General features: G+C 39.2%; 1 protein-coding gene across 29 annotated transcripts in view; it reads left to right on the plus strand.

The window, feature by feature from the left end:
• Positions 1-13,707, plus strand: part of PDE4D (phosphodiesterase 4D) — a 1,371,041-nt gene extending 1,357,334 nt beyond the window's left edge. For 28 of the 29 annotated variants that reach the window (XM_070245831.1, XM_070245829.1, XM_023625252.2 and 25 more), the window contains 4 exons: positions 5,980-6,134; positions 7,057-7,179; positions 7,634-7,816; positions 8,805-13,707. In XM_070245831.1, coding sequence (XP_070101932.1) covers positions 5,980-6,134; positions 7,057-7,179; positions 7,634-7,816; positions 8,805-9,221 — 878 coding nt within the window. In that variant the 3' untranslated portion in view covers positions 9,222-13,707. 29 annotated transcript variants of the gene reach the window in all.
• Positions 13,708-15,425: the final 1,718 nt, after the last annotated feature.

The raw sequence follows: 15,425 nt of genomic DNA on the forward strand, positions 1-15,425 counted from the left end.
GCCGTAACTACCCTTCCCCTCCACCACCGTGCCCGGCTCTGCTCTTTCCTTTTTAAATCTCCTACTGAGAGCAATAGGAACTTCTCTTTTACTTATTATCTCTTTTTATTTCTCTTTTATTCAATATTTTTAACTGTTAAATTTTTTCTCACTGGTGACATTTCATCAAATAAGAAGTCATCGCTAAATTTGGAAATAGAAGGAGTGTTGGAGACTGTTTAGCGTGGGGCATCCCTGACACCCAGCTGCACAGGACCCCTCTGTAGGGAATGTTTAGGTGGTGCATGAGCTGTGCCTTTGCAGAGAGGGTACGTGTTACAGAAATTCTGCTCTTCTGTTACTTGAAGTTAACTGGTAAATGATTTAAATGAACTGTTATTTATTTTCTTCCACTATGGTAGATTAATGTTATAAATTGGCTTTTATATACAAAAAAATAAAATGCAAAGTTGTTAAATTTTTTTCTGTATCTGTTGAGAGTCTGCCTTTCTTTTTTTGCCATGAGTTGGTGGACAGGGCCTTCTCACGCCCTGTAGCAATCTAGCTCTAGTGGTCTCTGTGCAGTCACCATTCATTTCCTACATTTTTTGCCACCGCCAGATTTAAAGAGAGAGTTTAAATGTAGCTTGGCTTTGAGAGATTTAACTCAGATCTTTAGGATTATTTAGATTTATTTTTAGATCTTTTAATAGCCTCTGGACTACCCTATGACGACATGTACTTTAGTGGCTCACTCACGTAGAGTAGGAGGATTGGGAAAGTCCTGGATTTCCTGACATGTGTGGTTAGTCAAGTACATTTTAGAAGTTTGGTTTATGAACTTATTTATCCAGGATTAGACAGGATAACATTTCATGTTCCATCTGTCTTCCAAGAACTTATAATGGGGTGCTTTCGGGAGTCATCAAAGCCTTACTAAATATTAATACATGAATAGTAACAGATTAGATGCAGCAACATAGTTTTATGCTGTATCAGTGGTGAGGGTTGACTGCGTCCTTTCTGAGAAGAGCGGGAGACCATATGCTACAGTGTGCTCTGGCGCTTTTTGTTAGCCTGGCCTGATTTATTATTTTGATATTTAGGCATGACATGATATGCTCCTAATTTTATAGATTTTCAACAAATACATAAATTTTTGTTTTAATTTTTGCCTTTAAGAAAGATATGCATTTTCTTCTTTAAATTAATAACTCCAAAAATTCAGACGAGTGTGTTTTCCTCGTATCCTATTATATACAGTATTGCATGTGCCCTTATAACATTAGAATTAAGACTAGATTAGAGAAAAATTAAAACGTTGGAGTACTCTGATAAATTTTTTAAGAAAAATGAGGAGCAGCTCCATCATTCTTTCTTGTGGACCCTTTAAGGGCAAATAGGCTGGTACTGGAGACCCCTCAGGGTACCCATGGAGTCTGAAATTTAAACTAGCAAGGCCTTAGTCCACAAATGAATATGATGCCCTCCAAGTTGGGACCCGCTAAGATAGATAATGGAGAAATTTAGGGGATAATTATAAATACAAGGACAGTGGCCAAGGATATCTGTTTAAGGTCGTTTTGCTGATGACCTGCCTCGGGTGGAAGGATAACTAATCCTGCTTCTGAAAGTTCTTTGTCATCAGGGCTGCTGTGATGATGATCTTTCTGTGGGTCCTCAGCAGCACTGGGAGGTTAATAGTTCCCAGAGCAGCTTTGGATTGCTCATGTTTTCTTGAGGGTGGGGTGCGATGAGATTGTGTTATTCCCGAGAGGATGAATCAGCATCATCATCTGGTACATGAAAGTGTCCCAGGGTTGATCAGAGTCCCAGGGCATAATGAGAATTACTGCCTTAGTTCACTTTTGACCAGGGATCATGCCAGCAAGCATTTTATTTCAGGACACAGAAGAGGCTTAGTAGCCAGTAACACAAATAAGCTTTAACTTCATAGCATACTGTAAAGGACCTCTAATAACTTGTAAACTTGTAATAAATAGCTTTGTGAAATACTTTATCAAAATTATGTGATTATTTTTAGTTTGCAGTAAACCGTGTTTTTATAAACATCAAGTTTGTGTTTTCTCTTTCTTTCATGGATTGAGTGAGCATCGGCAGCTCAGACTAGCACACTCTCAGCTCTTACCTTCGAGCTGGTGCTGTCGACTTGTCCAAAGCCAAAGGTCGAGTCTGTGCTTCTTGTAATAAAGCGGTCTAAAGACTTCTAACCATCAAATGTGTAAGCCCATAGTTAGGAGGCCCCAGTCCTGTTGTAAGGGGGCTACAGAGGCTCAGCGAGTTGTGTGGGCCCTCTGGGAGAGGGGCACTGGGGCTCGCCTGGCTGATTCCCAGTCCAGTTATGCGACTGCTGCTTAGCTGTGATGATAGTTCCCATTAATCATATCACTTGTGTTAGTTTTAGACACCAAATGCTTTGATACTAATGATACACTCAGTGTAAACGTACTGTAGGTTTTGAAAACAGAGAGATCATTTCTACTTGGCAGGGCTGATTAAGCTTTTATAAATGATTTAGGGCTAAGAGGGAGTCTGAATAGGATTCAAAGATGTTGACATTCCAGGTAGGAAGCTGCGTAAGTCTCTTTCAAGGACAGTGCTTGTAAATAAATCTAAAAAAGGTAAATAGCAACTTAAACACCCTCCAGCACGTTATATTCAAAAATTTATTATAAGAAAAGCATTTAACTTCACAGCATTGTTTTCTGAAACAAAGCGGTATCAAAAGTACAAAATACATATATCATTAAGGATTACTTGGAAAACGAGTAATTTTTGTTTAAAGCAATGACGCCTAAGTTTTAGGGAGAAAGATTTACTCATATTAGTCACGTGTGCAAAGCATGTATGTGCCTTTTGATTTCCAAGAGCAGAGGCATTTCATTATACAGTCATGCATCGCTTAACAATGGGGACACGTTCTGAGAAACGCATTGTTAGGTAATTTCATCTTTGTACAAACATCATAGAGTGTACTTACAAACCTACATGCTATAGTCTATTATACAACTAGGCTATATGCTAATCTTGTGGGACCAGCATCTTATATGCGGTCTGTCCGTCATTGACCGAAGTGTCTTTATGTGGCACATGACTGTGTTAAAGTGGAGGCAGATCTAGCTATCATTGCATAGACTTTTGTGTTTCTCTAGTCTTATTTTAAAATAAGCTTTCATCGCTATATTTGTGGGTTACATATACAATGTTATTTTTCTGTATGAATCTAACATTTTCAAAATCAGGATAAATTCATTTTTATCAAATTTAGTTTTATCAGTGTAGAAATAGTACAGATATCATTATTTTATTCAGCAAAAAATCAAGCGCCTACTCTGTGCCAAACATTTCTCTAGACGCTAGGAATGCCTGGGTGAAGGAGACAGTGCCCTGGCTCTGAAGAGCTTGCATTCTGCTAGAAGAGACAGACAGTGACATGTGAATATGTGACATGAGATGGCTATAGTTCAGTGGAGAGAAATAATGCAGGTTAAGGGCACAGAGAGTGGATGAACTGAGGGAGTAGCCAAGCAATTTTAATCCTTTGTCCTTGGCAACTGGATATTAAGTTAAAACCACTACTTCCCTTCCCCATTTCAAGGAAGAAATGTTTTGTTTAGAAGTGCCCAGAAGAAACCAGACAACCAAGCACATTAAATGAATTACTTTTAAATGTATACAGGGTCTTAAGTCTCTGAGTGGGTTGGGAGGTCTTTGGGAGGGACTGTTAAGATTTGTACGGAGATAATGACAGATAAGGTGGAATGTGATCAATGCCAAATGAGTGGTACAAAGTATATAGAAGTTTATAGGAGAAAGTGAACAGTTCTGGCTGGGGTAATCCAGAAAGGCTTCCTGGGTGAGGTAACTTGTTCGGGCCTTGAAGATGAGAGGGTTTCAATAGAAATTTTGTATAAACTATTCTTTCTCCTCCTCTGTGCTACTGTACCTTGGAGCAAAGTTTGAAGGCAACTTTCTGATTATTCCTGAACCTTCAGGGAATCTCTGCTGAAGTCCTGGATCACCGTCTTTGGGGAAAATCTACTGAGGAGCTGCAGAATCTTACTTCCCCCACTTAGATGTGGCCACATTCCTTCAGTCCCAAAGAAAAGTAGAAAGTGAAATGACTATCCTGAGATTCAGTTGCTAACATTTGTTCATTTAAAAATCAGTAGTCACCACCGCCTCCCTGTAACAGTCCCCAAGATTGGAGAGGCCACTCGTGCAGTAAGGATTTGTGTCATGGCCTTTCTGGCCTGTGTGGACCCTAACTGAATGTGAAGAGTTCATCCCTTCCAAGGCAGGCTTGGCTAGGGCTCTCGGACAAGCCCTGCATGAAAGGCCACCCTTACTTCGAGTAGAACTCAGACGCTTTGTTGTAACACGCATACCATGGCTCAGCCTCTTTCTTAAAGTAACAGCTTCTCATCTTGTTTTCTGCAGGCACAATAGTCTTAATTTCTTTCATCTTTCTTTACGTGTCATATAAACCAATCTGGGTTTTTGTAAGCCTGACTCAGGTCCTCCATTAATGCCCCTTATCTACATGCATATTTACTCCCTGAGAAGAACCCTAATAGATTAATTGGGCATTATTTCTCCAGTCAGAAAACATGCCTTCCTTTCAATAGACATTTATTTAACATGATTCTACTATAGAAACAATATTTGCTAAGATCCTATATAGTATAAAAGCTTTTATTTCTGTATGTTTAACTATCTATAGATAAATGTTACAGTTAGTGGTTTTTCTAGACTATTGAAAAGTAAGACTTGACCAGATACCACCATTTTAAAAGTGAACACTATTGCTTTATTTAAAACAAACACAAAAGACAACAATACCTTACACATCCACTCTGTGGTACTCCAGACACCTCTGTTCCTGTAGTTTGGGAGCAAAAACTTATGTGTGTAAATTTCTATTTCTATAGTACTGATCAAATCATGGGATTTCACAGTAGAAACAGACCTTCGAGCTCTCTCCTCCTCCCTAGCTCCTTTAAATAGTCATTGAGCAGTACTGGGTATTTCTTTCTTAGAAAAGAATATATATTTCCAAACATATTTTCCATGCATTAGCCAGAAAAAAAAATCAAATACACTTACTTTTAGTCTTTACAATGACTTAAGTGGGAACAGAATAAAGCACCAGTCAATTTTTTTTGTTTTTAATGACTACCGTATAGATCCAGGCCTGCCATTTACTGGAACCAGAAAAGAGACGGGATCTCCTGCTGCCTGAAATACACAGGTCCAGGGCAGTGGTGAGAGAGCAGCAGAATCTTCCCATGGAGTTATGTAGGCAGGCAAACACCTGTCTCTGTGTGAAGTCATGCACGTGCAGGCGGGAAGGGCAATGTACATGTATAGTGTGACTGCCACTGTACTTGGAAGTGGAAAAACAAATAAAGCTTCAACTTTCAAAGCTGTACTATGGAAGAAAATAAGTAAGAGCATGAACAAATCCAATATCCCTCATGTATTCCAAACTGTTCTTGTACCTTCTCTGAGGACAAACAATCCTAAATCACACAGTCCTTACGTTATATATACTGTGGGACGGGTAGTCCGCAGTTATCAGGAACATGCACCTGTACTCTAGACAAGTTGCAAGTATTAAGAATAATGTCATATTCTGCTGAGCTTACGGCGCTCCCTATGGCGGATCTGGAGGGGAGGTTCAAGATCCTCTGCTCCAACTCTTCCTGCACTTTAGAGAAGAGGAAGCGAGGCCCGCAGAAGGAAATGACCTGCCACGTGTCAGTAGCATTAGAATTCACTCCCAAGATTCCAGTGCTCGTTCCACTGTTACGTTTAGCTAGTTTATTCTCTCCTAGGTATTGTCATATAATGGTAAGGCCAGCTGAGATGTTTAGGAGAAATTGCTTCCTAAACCTAAAGTATCTCAGAATATGAAGAATCAGATAAACTTAGAATAAATGGTTTTGCTCATTGTCCATCTCTTGTCTTTCTTTCAAGACTCTGAACTTGCCTTGATGTACAATGATTCTTCTGTCTTGGAGAACCATCATTTGGCTGTGGGCTTTAAGTTGCTTCAGGAAGAAAACTGTGACATTTTCCAGAATTTGACGAAAAAGCAAAGACAATCATTAAGGAAAATGGTCATTGACATCGTAAGTAGCTGATAAAAGCAAAAAAGAGAACTGCGCAGCAAGTTGTTTGGAAAAAAATAGGAATGAGATGAGTATCAAGTAAAAGAAACCATGTATTGCAAAACCTATTGTTGCCCTTTATGTTTGAGAAGCTGCCCCTGCTGCTGGCAGGGATATTCTGTAATAGGTTTTCTACCTCTAGCAGTTTGGAGTTAAGAATATGGACAGCTCACCCCTGTCATGGTAGTTTTATTTTCTGAACTCCTCTGGTTGGTGACAGGCAGAGAAAGATATCTAACAAAAGCAAAGGGCACTGGCCATAGCTCAAACGGATTTTTTCCATTAAAAAAATCTCTGTCAGTGACAGTGCCATTTAGAAACATCCATGACTTTACTCTTGTCTCCATGCATATTATTCCCAGTGATTACAAAACACGGGAAAACCTCTGGTTTTCAAAAAAACTTATCCTTTAAGCTTTTAATTAATTAATGTTAAGCTTTATACATACAAAGGTAGGAATTATCTGTCTTGCATATGGAGAAAACCAACCAGAATATTCTGTTTCTGAAGTATTCTGTGAGCAGCCTTGAATCATTTCATCCTAGTCTAGTAACCACTTTCTGGTCCAAGGAATGGAAAAAACTTCAAAACGTGTGGCGATGTCTTATTTATGGAGAAATCGTCCCTTTTTTTCATAGTGAGAGTGGTTGCCGGTGCCTCCTGTTTCTGTATATTGCACATGTTTATACAAGCTTCCAGAAAACTTGACAGCAAAGGGGAAAAGATTCTGCCCCAAGAAGTAGTAAAGAATTTCCATGCACTGTTATTGGGTGACTTCCAGGCTTTCCATTTCTTCTCACATTCTGCATAATATTTTCATGTGCACATTAACTTTTTTCCTCTGGACTTTTTAACTCAATGAAATACTCTTTGTCTTTTAAGGTACTTGCAACAGACATGTCAAAACACATGAACCTCCTGGCTGATTTGAAAACAATGGTTGAAACAAAGAAGGTGACAAGTTCTGGAGTTCTTCTTCTTGATAATTATTCTGATAGGATTCAGGTAAAGCATCGTTTGAATTTGCTGTGTGTCTAGCTTTGATAAGATTTATGATTCTGTTCTCCCAACTTATAATTTTAGTAATTATAAGCAGGATTTTTATCCAAATTCTCAATCCTGCGAATTAACCAGATAAAATCGTATTGGCCCTTTCATTTGCATATGTGTTTAAAAAAACACCTAACATTCCGTAAAACCAACCACTAAGCAGCTCTGAGTTTAATCACCCGTGTGCGTAAACAGTTTCTCCTATGATGTTTAGATGTGGTAGAAGTGGCATAATTTGGGACTATTAATACAAGCGCGAATCACATACAGACACATCATGGTTGAGCCGTTTGGAATGAATCTTACGCTACATGTATTTTGAAGTGTCACCATCATCCAATGTGAATTTCTAGTAAAGAATAAAAAAAAGGAGCATGTGCTGAATAGAGAATGCGTTCGTCCATTTTAGGTCCTTCAGAATATGGTGCATTGTGCAGACCTGAGCAACCCGACAAAGCCCCTGCAGCTGTACCGCCAGTGGACGGACCGCATCATGGAGGAGTTCTTCCGCCAAGGAGACCGGGAGAGGGAGCGGGGCATGGAGATAAGTCCCATGTGTGACAAGCACAACGCGTCTGTGGAAAAATCACAGGTGGGGCATGAAGCATAAAGCTTTCAGAGAGAACACAACCACAGTTTGAGCATTTGATTACTTTGTATACACGTCACATAGTTTTATTGTTTTTTTTTGAAATTGCTTTGTTTTTGACAAGCTCTATTTCACATTAGTGTTTATACGCCAAAAATCTTTTTTTTCTTTTTTAAAGATTGGCACCTGAGCTAACAGTTGTTGCCAGTCTTTTTTTTACCCCCTGCTTTTTCTCCCCAAATCCTTCCAGTACATAGTTGTATATTTTTAGTCGTGGGTCCTTCTGGTTGTGGCATGTGGGGTGCCGCCTCAGCATGGCCTGATGAGCAGCGCCATGTCTGCGCCCAGGATCCGAACTGGTGAAACCCTGGGCCGCCGAAGCAGAGCGCACAAACTTAACCACTCGGCCACGGGGCCGGCCCCAGCCAAAAATCTTTTAATTCTTAAATGATTTACATTTATATAGTCAAATATATATTCTTATGAAATTATATTCATTCCTTATGACTATATTTATGCTGTATATTTATATATGTGGAATTATTTCAGTTATCTAAATTCTTAAGTGAATAAAGTTATATGAATTCATATAGAATACATGGCATTATTTCAGTTATTTGCATTTTCCTATAAATTAGCTATTCTAAAATAAAGTCCAGGCCTCAGTCCAATTCCTGCCATGTAAACAATTGGAGATGTTTTTACGTCACGAACATACTCTTGAACTAAGAGTTCTAGAAGCTAATTTTCACCAGCGAGTAACAACACTTCTATATGATCTGTTGCCTAGAATAGTGACTATTTTACCAAAATAAGGTTATTAGTGTTCTGTTCAGTGTTATATTTGCAGACCATGTTATATTTTATATATTTTTCTGTAAATGATATATATCATATATATATAAATTAGATACATTTGTGGAATTTAGTTAACCTTTCCATTGTTTCTTAGCCCCAAATCCTGTACTCAAATCGCATTTTTTGTACCTAGGTTGGCTTCATAGACTATATTGTTCATCCTCTCTGGGAGACGTGGGCAGACCTCGTCCATCCTGATGCCCAGGACATTTTGGACACTTTGGAGGACAATCGTGAATGGTACCAGAGCACAATTCCTCAGAGCCCCTCCCCAGCGCCTGATGACCAGGAGGAGGGCCGGCAGGGTCAGACCGAGAAGTTCCAGTTTGAACTAACTTTAGAGGAAGATGGCGAGTCCGACACCGAAAAGGACAGCGGAAGTCAAGTGGAAGAAGACACTAGCTGCAGTGACTCCAAGACTCTCTGCACCCAGGACTCGGAGTCTACTGAGATCCCCCTGGACGAACAGGTGGAGGAGGAAGCCGTCGGGGAAGAGGAGGAGAGCCAGCCTGAAGCCTGCGCAGCAGAGGACCGTTCTCCCGACACGTAACAGTGCAGAGACTTTCATGCCTTTTTTTTTTTTTAAGTAGAAAAATTGTTTCCAAAGTGCATGTCACATGCCACAGCCATGGTCACACCTCACTGTCATCTGCCAGGACGTTTGTTGAACAAAACTGACCTTGACTACTCAGTCTGGCGCTCAGGAATATTGTAACTAGTTTTTTCACCTCCATGTCATCGGAGCGAGGGGGACATCTTCCCGAATAGCATCGTTAACAAGATTTCAGCTTGGTAGAGCTGACGAAGCAGAGAAAATTAACTCCACAATGTTTTCAAGGGAGTGTGGCTCAGCCGGCAGCCCAAAAGTTGATAACGATTTCGGGTTTCTTTTCTTTTTATTTGTTTGCAATATTTTCAGCAGAAAGAAGGCATTACACAGAGTGAACTAATGGGTGAAGCAACAAATGGGTCAGGAACAGGACACAGCGCGAATCTGTTACCAGGAGGAAGATGAGCCGCAGAAATCGCATAATTTTCTAATTTCAAGTCTTCCTGATACATGACTGAATAGTGTGGTTCACTGAGCTGCACTCACCTCTACATTTTGTATGATATGTAAAACAGATTTTTTGTAGAGCTTACTTTTATTATTAAATGTATTGAGGTATTATATTTAAAAAACTATGTTCAGAACTTCATCTGCCACTGGTTATTTTTTTCTAAGGAGTAACTTGCAAGTTTTCAGTACAAATCTGTGCTACACTGGATAAATCTAATTTACGAATTTTACTTGCACCTTATAGTTCATAGCAATTAACTGATTTGTAGTGACTCATTGTTTTATATACGAATGACTTCCATATTTTAAAACAAAAACCAACTTTATGTTGCAGGAAACCCTTTTTGTAGGTCTTCGTTGACTTTGCTCTTTGTTTTAATCTTTTCAGATAAGCAGAGTTGCTCTCCACTGACATTTCTCTTCACGGTGTGCAAAGTGAATATTCGTTCAGTAATACTCTGATGTGCGTTCTGTCTAACGTGTCTTAAGCCTCATGGACACTCACTCATCAGTTGGTGTTGTCTGAAGCAAGTGAGAGATATATAAACACCCAGTAGCTAAAATGGGCAGTCTTTTTTAGATATTTTCCTACTTAGTGTCTTCTGATAACCTTTTGCTGTGTCAATAGACCGTCATTTCACAGGTGCATGTCCTTGTAATAACCTGCACATTTCATGCTCATGTGTATTGTTTTCAAAGTCAGTTAGAGTAAGAAAAACTTTCTTCCCTTGTGCTGCTTTATTATTTAGCGTGTGTTTGAACCTCTCCACGTTCACTAGATGGGGTCTGTCAAATATATCACCACCCTTCTGACTGATGAAAAGAAACAGGTAGTCCAGTTAGAGTTAGCATTCATTTCTGCCATGAGGTCATCTGTAATGACCAGCTGTTACTCTTGATTTGCAGAGAAAAGTTAACAGCTAGCTAGGCAATTTTTAACAACATTGGCAGAATATATTAACAAACACCAGTACAACTAATGCTCTTTTGTTTCTATGGTTTCACCAAGGGATTAAGGAAGAAAATTCTTGAGAAGTGATTTTAACTGTCGCAGCTACTCTGTCTTAATGGACAGCCACGTAACCTGTAGCAATTGCTTCATCAGTTATCATTGATCCATAAGCACGTCTTGTAGAGGAGAACTTCTTTAAATACATTAAGGGAAAGGAGCTGATGATGCCACTGCCACAGATATTTGGTCATATAATGCCATCTTAAAATACTGGGTTGAGTAAGAAGATTCTGCCTAAATAAAAAATTAGAGATCACTCAGCTGAATTTAGCAGCAAGAACTGTGTTACAATTTTAGAGATTAATTCCCCGTATTTACCGTCAGTTGGCATCTTGGGACATTTATTTAGTTTGGACTTTCTTCCCATTTCAGCTCTTAATGAAGTGTTTACTTTCTCTGTAGAGAGTTGGAAGCCCAAATAATCATTTTTCACTTTGATATCCAAGAATTGAAATAGAGACAAAGGGGGTATCTGACCAAATGGAAAGTAAATGAAACAGTTCAGAGAAGTTTTAACCCAGAAAGATATATTTGGGATGTCTCAAGGAGGCTTCTGGGGACTAATAACTAAGTCCTCAGCAGGGAAATGACCTAAGCTGAAGATAGTCCCTGTTTTAATCCCCTGAGATCCAGTGATACCTAGAATCTTTGATAGAAAAATTATGTAGCTCTGATCTTTCATACAGAGCAGAATAGGAATCAACTAATTGTCAGATTTCCACCCTCCTCCCCCGGTAAAAATCAGTAATCTTTCAAATAATGTCCTATGTTTGGTCAAGTGATTTCACAAGAACACAGAAGTTTGACAGAAACTTGTTTCTGTTTTAATTTTATTTGTCCCTGATGGAGGTCTGGAAGAAAAGGCAGAGAATCTAGGGTTTATTCCTTTTTCCAGAATATTCTCATTCTCTCCCCTCCCTAACGCTTGGTATTTCCCCCACAGAGTGCCTAGAATCTTAATAATGAAAACAAAAATTAAAACAGCAATATGTTACAAACAAATCCATACCTGAAAAGGTTTATAACTGCACTGAAAAAGAGAGGCTTTTTTTCTTTTCATTTTGTTGGTTTTTAATGGTCACGTGTTGTGAAAATACCCACTGATGGGCAATCAAGTTGTAAAAAAGGCATATCTTATGCAAGAGACGGGGACTAATGCATTGTACAATCTGCCTACACTCTCCCTTCTTTCTCTCTCCCTCCTCCTCTCTCGCCCAAGTGTGCTTCAGAATTATACACTGCTTTAAAAAGAACTTCCTTTTACAAGTGTCTTTACATTTCCTAAAATGCCATAAGAAAATGCAATATCTGGGTACTGTATGGGGAAAAAAAAGTCCAAGTTTGCGTAAAACCAGTACATTTCAGCTTGCAAGTTACTGAACACAATAATGCTGTTTTAATTTTACTTTCTTTTTCATCACTTAAAATTCACAAGAAAAATGTAGATAGAACAAATTGCAGACAAGGGAAAAAAAAACTTGAATGAAGTGGATTTTACAGAAAGCTTTATGATAATTTTTGAATGCATTATTTATTTTTCGTGCCATGCATTTTTTTCTCACCAAATGACCTTACCTGTAATACAGTCTTGTTTGTCTGTTTACAACCATGTATTTATTGTAATGTACATACTGTAATGTTAATTGTAAATTATCAGTTCTTATGAAAACATCATCCCCCCGTGGGATGGTGTTGATATATTTGGAAACTCTTGGTGAGAGAATGAATGGTGTGTATACATAATCCTGTACATTTTCTTTTCTCCTGTAATATAGTCTTGTCACCTTAGAGCTTGTTTATGGAAGATTCAAGAAAACTATTAAATACATAAAGAAATATAAATTTAAAAAAACATAGCTGCAGGTCTTTGGTCCCAGGGCTGTGCCTTAACTTTAACCAATATTTTCTTCCGTTTTGCTGCATTTGAAAGTAAGGTAATGGCGGGGCTAGGGCTGGGCGTTTTACATCCAAGCTCTGAATCAATTGGGTTTCCAGCAGTGGCTGGATTTTAGAAAACCACAGGCAACCTCTGGACGATTCTGAGAGCTTTTTGAAATCCAAGGTCCTAAGTATTTCTTGACACGAAGCAGGCTTGTGTACATGATGATGTTCTCCCTATCTGTTGATCAGGAGCTACTTCAGTTAGTTGCATTTGATTATTTTCTACTTTGAAACACTCCTGAGGAAATATATTCTTGTCCAGTGATTATAAAAGTTGTTTTGGCTTCTAGAGCACACAGGCAAATGAACTTGATTTGAAACTGGAGCCATAGGTTAGTTACTAATTCATCAGCGTGTTGGTTAGTCACTCATTCATCAGCGTTCTGTCATGTTAAGAGAATATATAATATGGAAAGGGTCATTTTTAACCCTGGAGGAGTTCTTTAAGATAACCAAATTTTCTTATGTGTGTCAATCCATGTATTTTAAGCACACAGTTTTAAGGATTCACCATTCTCTAGAATTTGTTTCTGCAAGACTTATATTGCTTTAGAATTTTAGAATTTAACCTTGCACGATGGCCAGCTCCAGAAAACTGAAAAATCCCCAGTGGATGATGTGGAAATCTGCCACTGCTGCCCAGCCCTCGGAACACGTGGCTTAGTGGAAAGAGAGATTCTTTTTCTAGGAAAAATGAGCCTCCTATTATTTTATTTTATTTTTTTGACACAAACTGTAGATTTTAGCAGCCCTGGCCCAAAGGAATTTGATTACTTTTGTTTTAAACAGTACAAAGGAGACACTATAATTACAAAAAAATCCTTACTGATTTTAGTTGTTTTTAATTTTATTTCTTTGGATATGTTTTCAGAGTGGTAAATTGTGTGTGAACATTACAAATGATGATTCTTTTAGTGGTTTCTTAGCCTCTCTTACAGCCCATGGGGATAGTACTGTACATCAATACCTTCATATGAAATTTTTATATGCAATGGAAATAAAAGCATGGGTTGATTCTGCCTATTTATGACTCGATCTTTTACAAATAAAAGGTTATTCATTTTAAATTATAGTTCAGTCAGCATAGGTTCCCGAGGGTGATAAATAAAGTGAAATGAAAGGAGCATAGTGGCATCATAAGTTAGTGTTGATCTTCATAATCAAATGAAACCAAATTGTGTAGATTAATCTTGCTACAGGAAAAAAAAATTGCCAAAATTATTTAGGTGGGCCTATAAGATTAAGCACAGTGTTTTCTAAAAAGGCTAGGGAAGGGGACAGCTCCGTTTAGTGGAATATTTTGGTTTACTCAAAGTTATTCTGAGTTTCAACAATTCTTTTTGAGTACCTGCTCTGCAAACTACAAGGTTCTACGGAGTCAGCAGTGAACGAGACAGTCCCTGCATTTGTGAGCCTACAGTCTGGAGGGGCCACAGGCATTAAACAGCTCCACGCACAAGTCATCACAAGCATGCTGAGTACCACGAAGAAGCTTGGGGGCGGGCATGAAGTGGGAACTGGAAGTTAATCTCTTCTGGGGGCCTGAGAAGGCTTCCTTAAGGAAGTGATTTGGGGCTGAGCTCTGAAGGATAGCGAGAGGTGCCCAGGCAAAAAGAGAATTGTTAGGAAGAGGAAGGGAGTCCAGACTGGAAGCTTCACTTGCAAAAGTCCTGAAGCACAGAGAGCTGGAGACTTCTGGAGAAAGGGAAGGAAGCAGGGGAAGGACCCCTGTGCCATCACTGTTTCTCCCTTGCCTGCTGTGTGTCCTTTCTAACGCTTATCACAAGTTGACACAGACGTCTGTTTACTTACTGTCTCTCCCACCAGGACAGAGTTCCCTGAAAGCCAAGTCTGCTCCCCGGTGTATCCATCACACCAAAAACTACGCCTGCTGCACCGGAGGGCCTTCATATTTATGGAATGCAGCCCCCAAATGATGTTGGCTGTAATTCAATCTGTGACAGTCAAGACAGTTTAGGGTCTTAGAGAGTTTAAGTTGATACCATAAAAATATTCTTCTTGTTTTTTGTTTTTGAACTTGCTAAGGTCCTGGATAAAGAGAGTTCAGAGTTTTCTACCTTATTGCCATCTAAAAACTGTTTGTGTATGCCTTGCAAATTCTACTTTTTTTCCTGAATGACAAAAGTCCATTTTTCATAATAAGGAGAGTAAAGAAATCAGCAGAAATTTAATCCCCAGATAATCCCTGAACTTTAACTAGTAGAATAAAGATAATTAAATAGAATGATCTATGCTTAGCCTCCTCACTGTTTCCTCCCACAACCACAGTGAACAACAGCAGCTACAGCCAAAATGTGCCCAGTTTGTGCCTTTTAGGGAATTCTTGATCTAAACCCAAATTCTCTTCCCCAGGGCCCATGACCCCAAAGTGAGACTATGAAACAAAGGAGCCAGCTGCCTTCTTTTCCCTACTTGTTCCCCTTTGCTGATTTAGGCTGATTTGGATGTGTTGAGCCCACCCAAGTTTGGGTCCAAGACCCGGGAACATTTCCTCAGGTACACAGCTTTGAACCCATGACCCCAAAACATTCCACTGAACAAGAGAAAACCATCTTCCCTGTGGCCAGAGAGCATCACTCCCAGTGGGGATGTAGGTCCCACAGAGCCTTGTTTCAATGGAATCCTACCTGGGCTTTCCAAGCTTTCTGATGTGGGTGCTGTTCCCCCCACAGCTACTCTCATATCTCCAAATACTTAACATCAAATTCAGTGTAATGGGT

The sequence above is a fragment of the Equus caballus genome, chromosome 21 (assembly GCF_041296265.1).
Source record: "Equus caballus isolate H_3958 breed thoroughbred chromosome 21, TB-T2T, whole genome shotgun sequence".
NCBI classification, from domain to species: domain Eukaryota; kingdom Metazoa; phylum Chordata; class Mammalia; order Perissodactyla; family Equidae; genus Equus; species Equus caballus.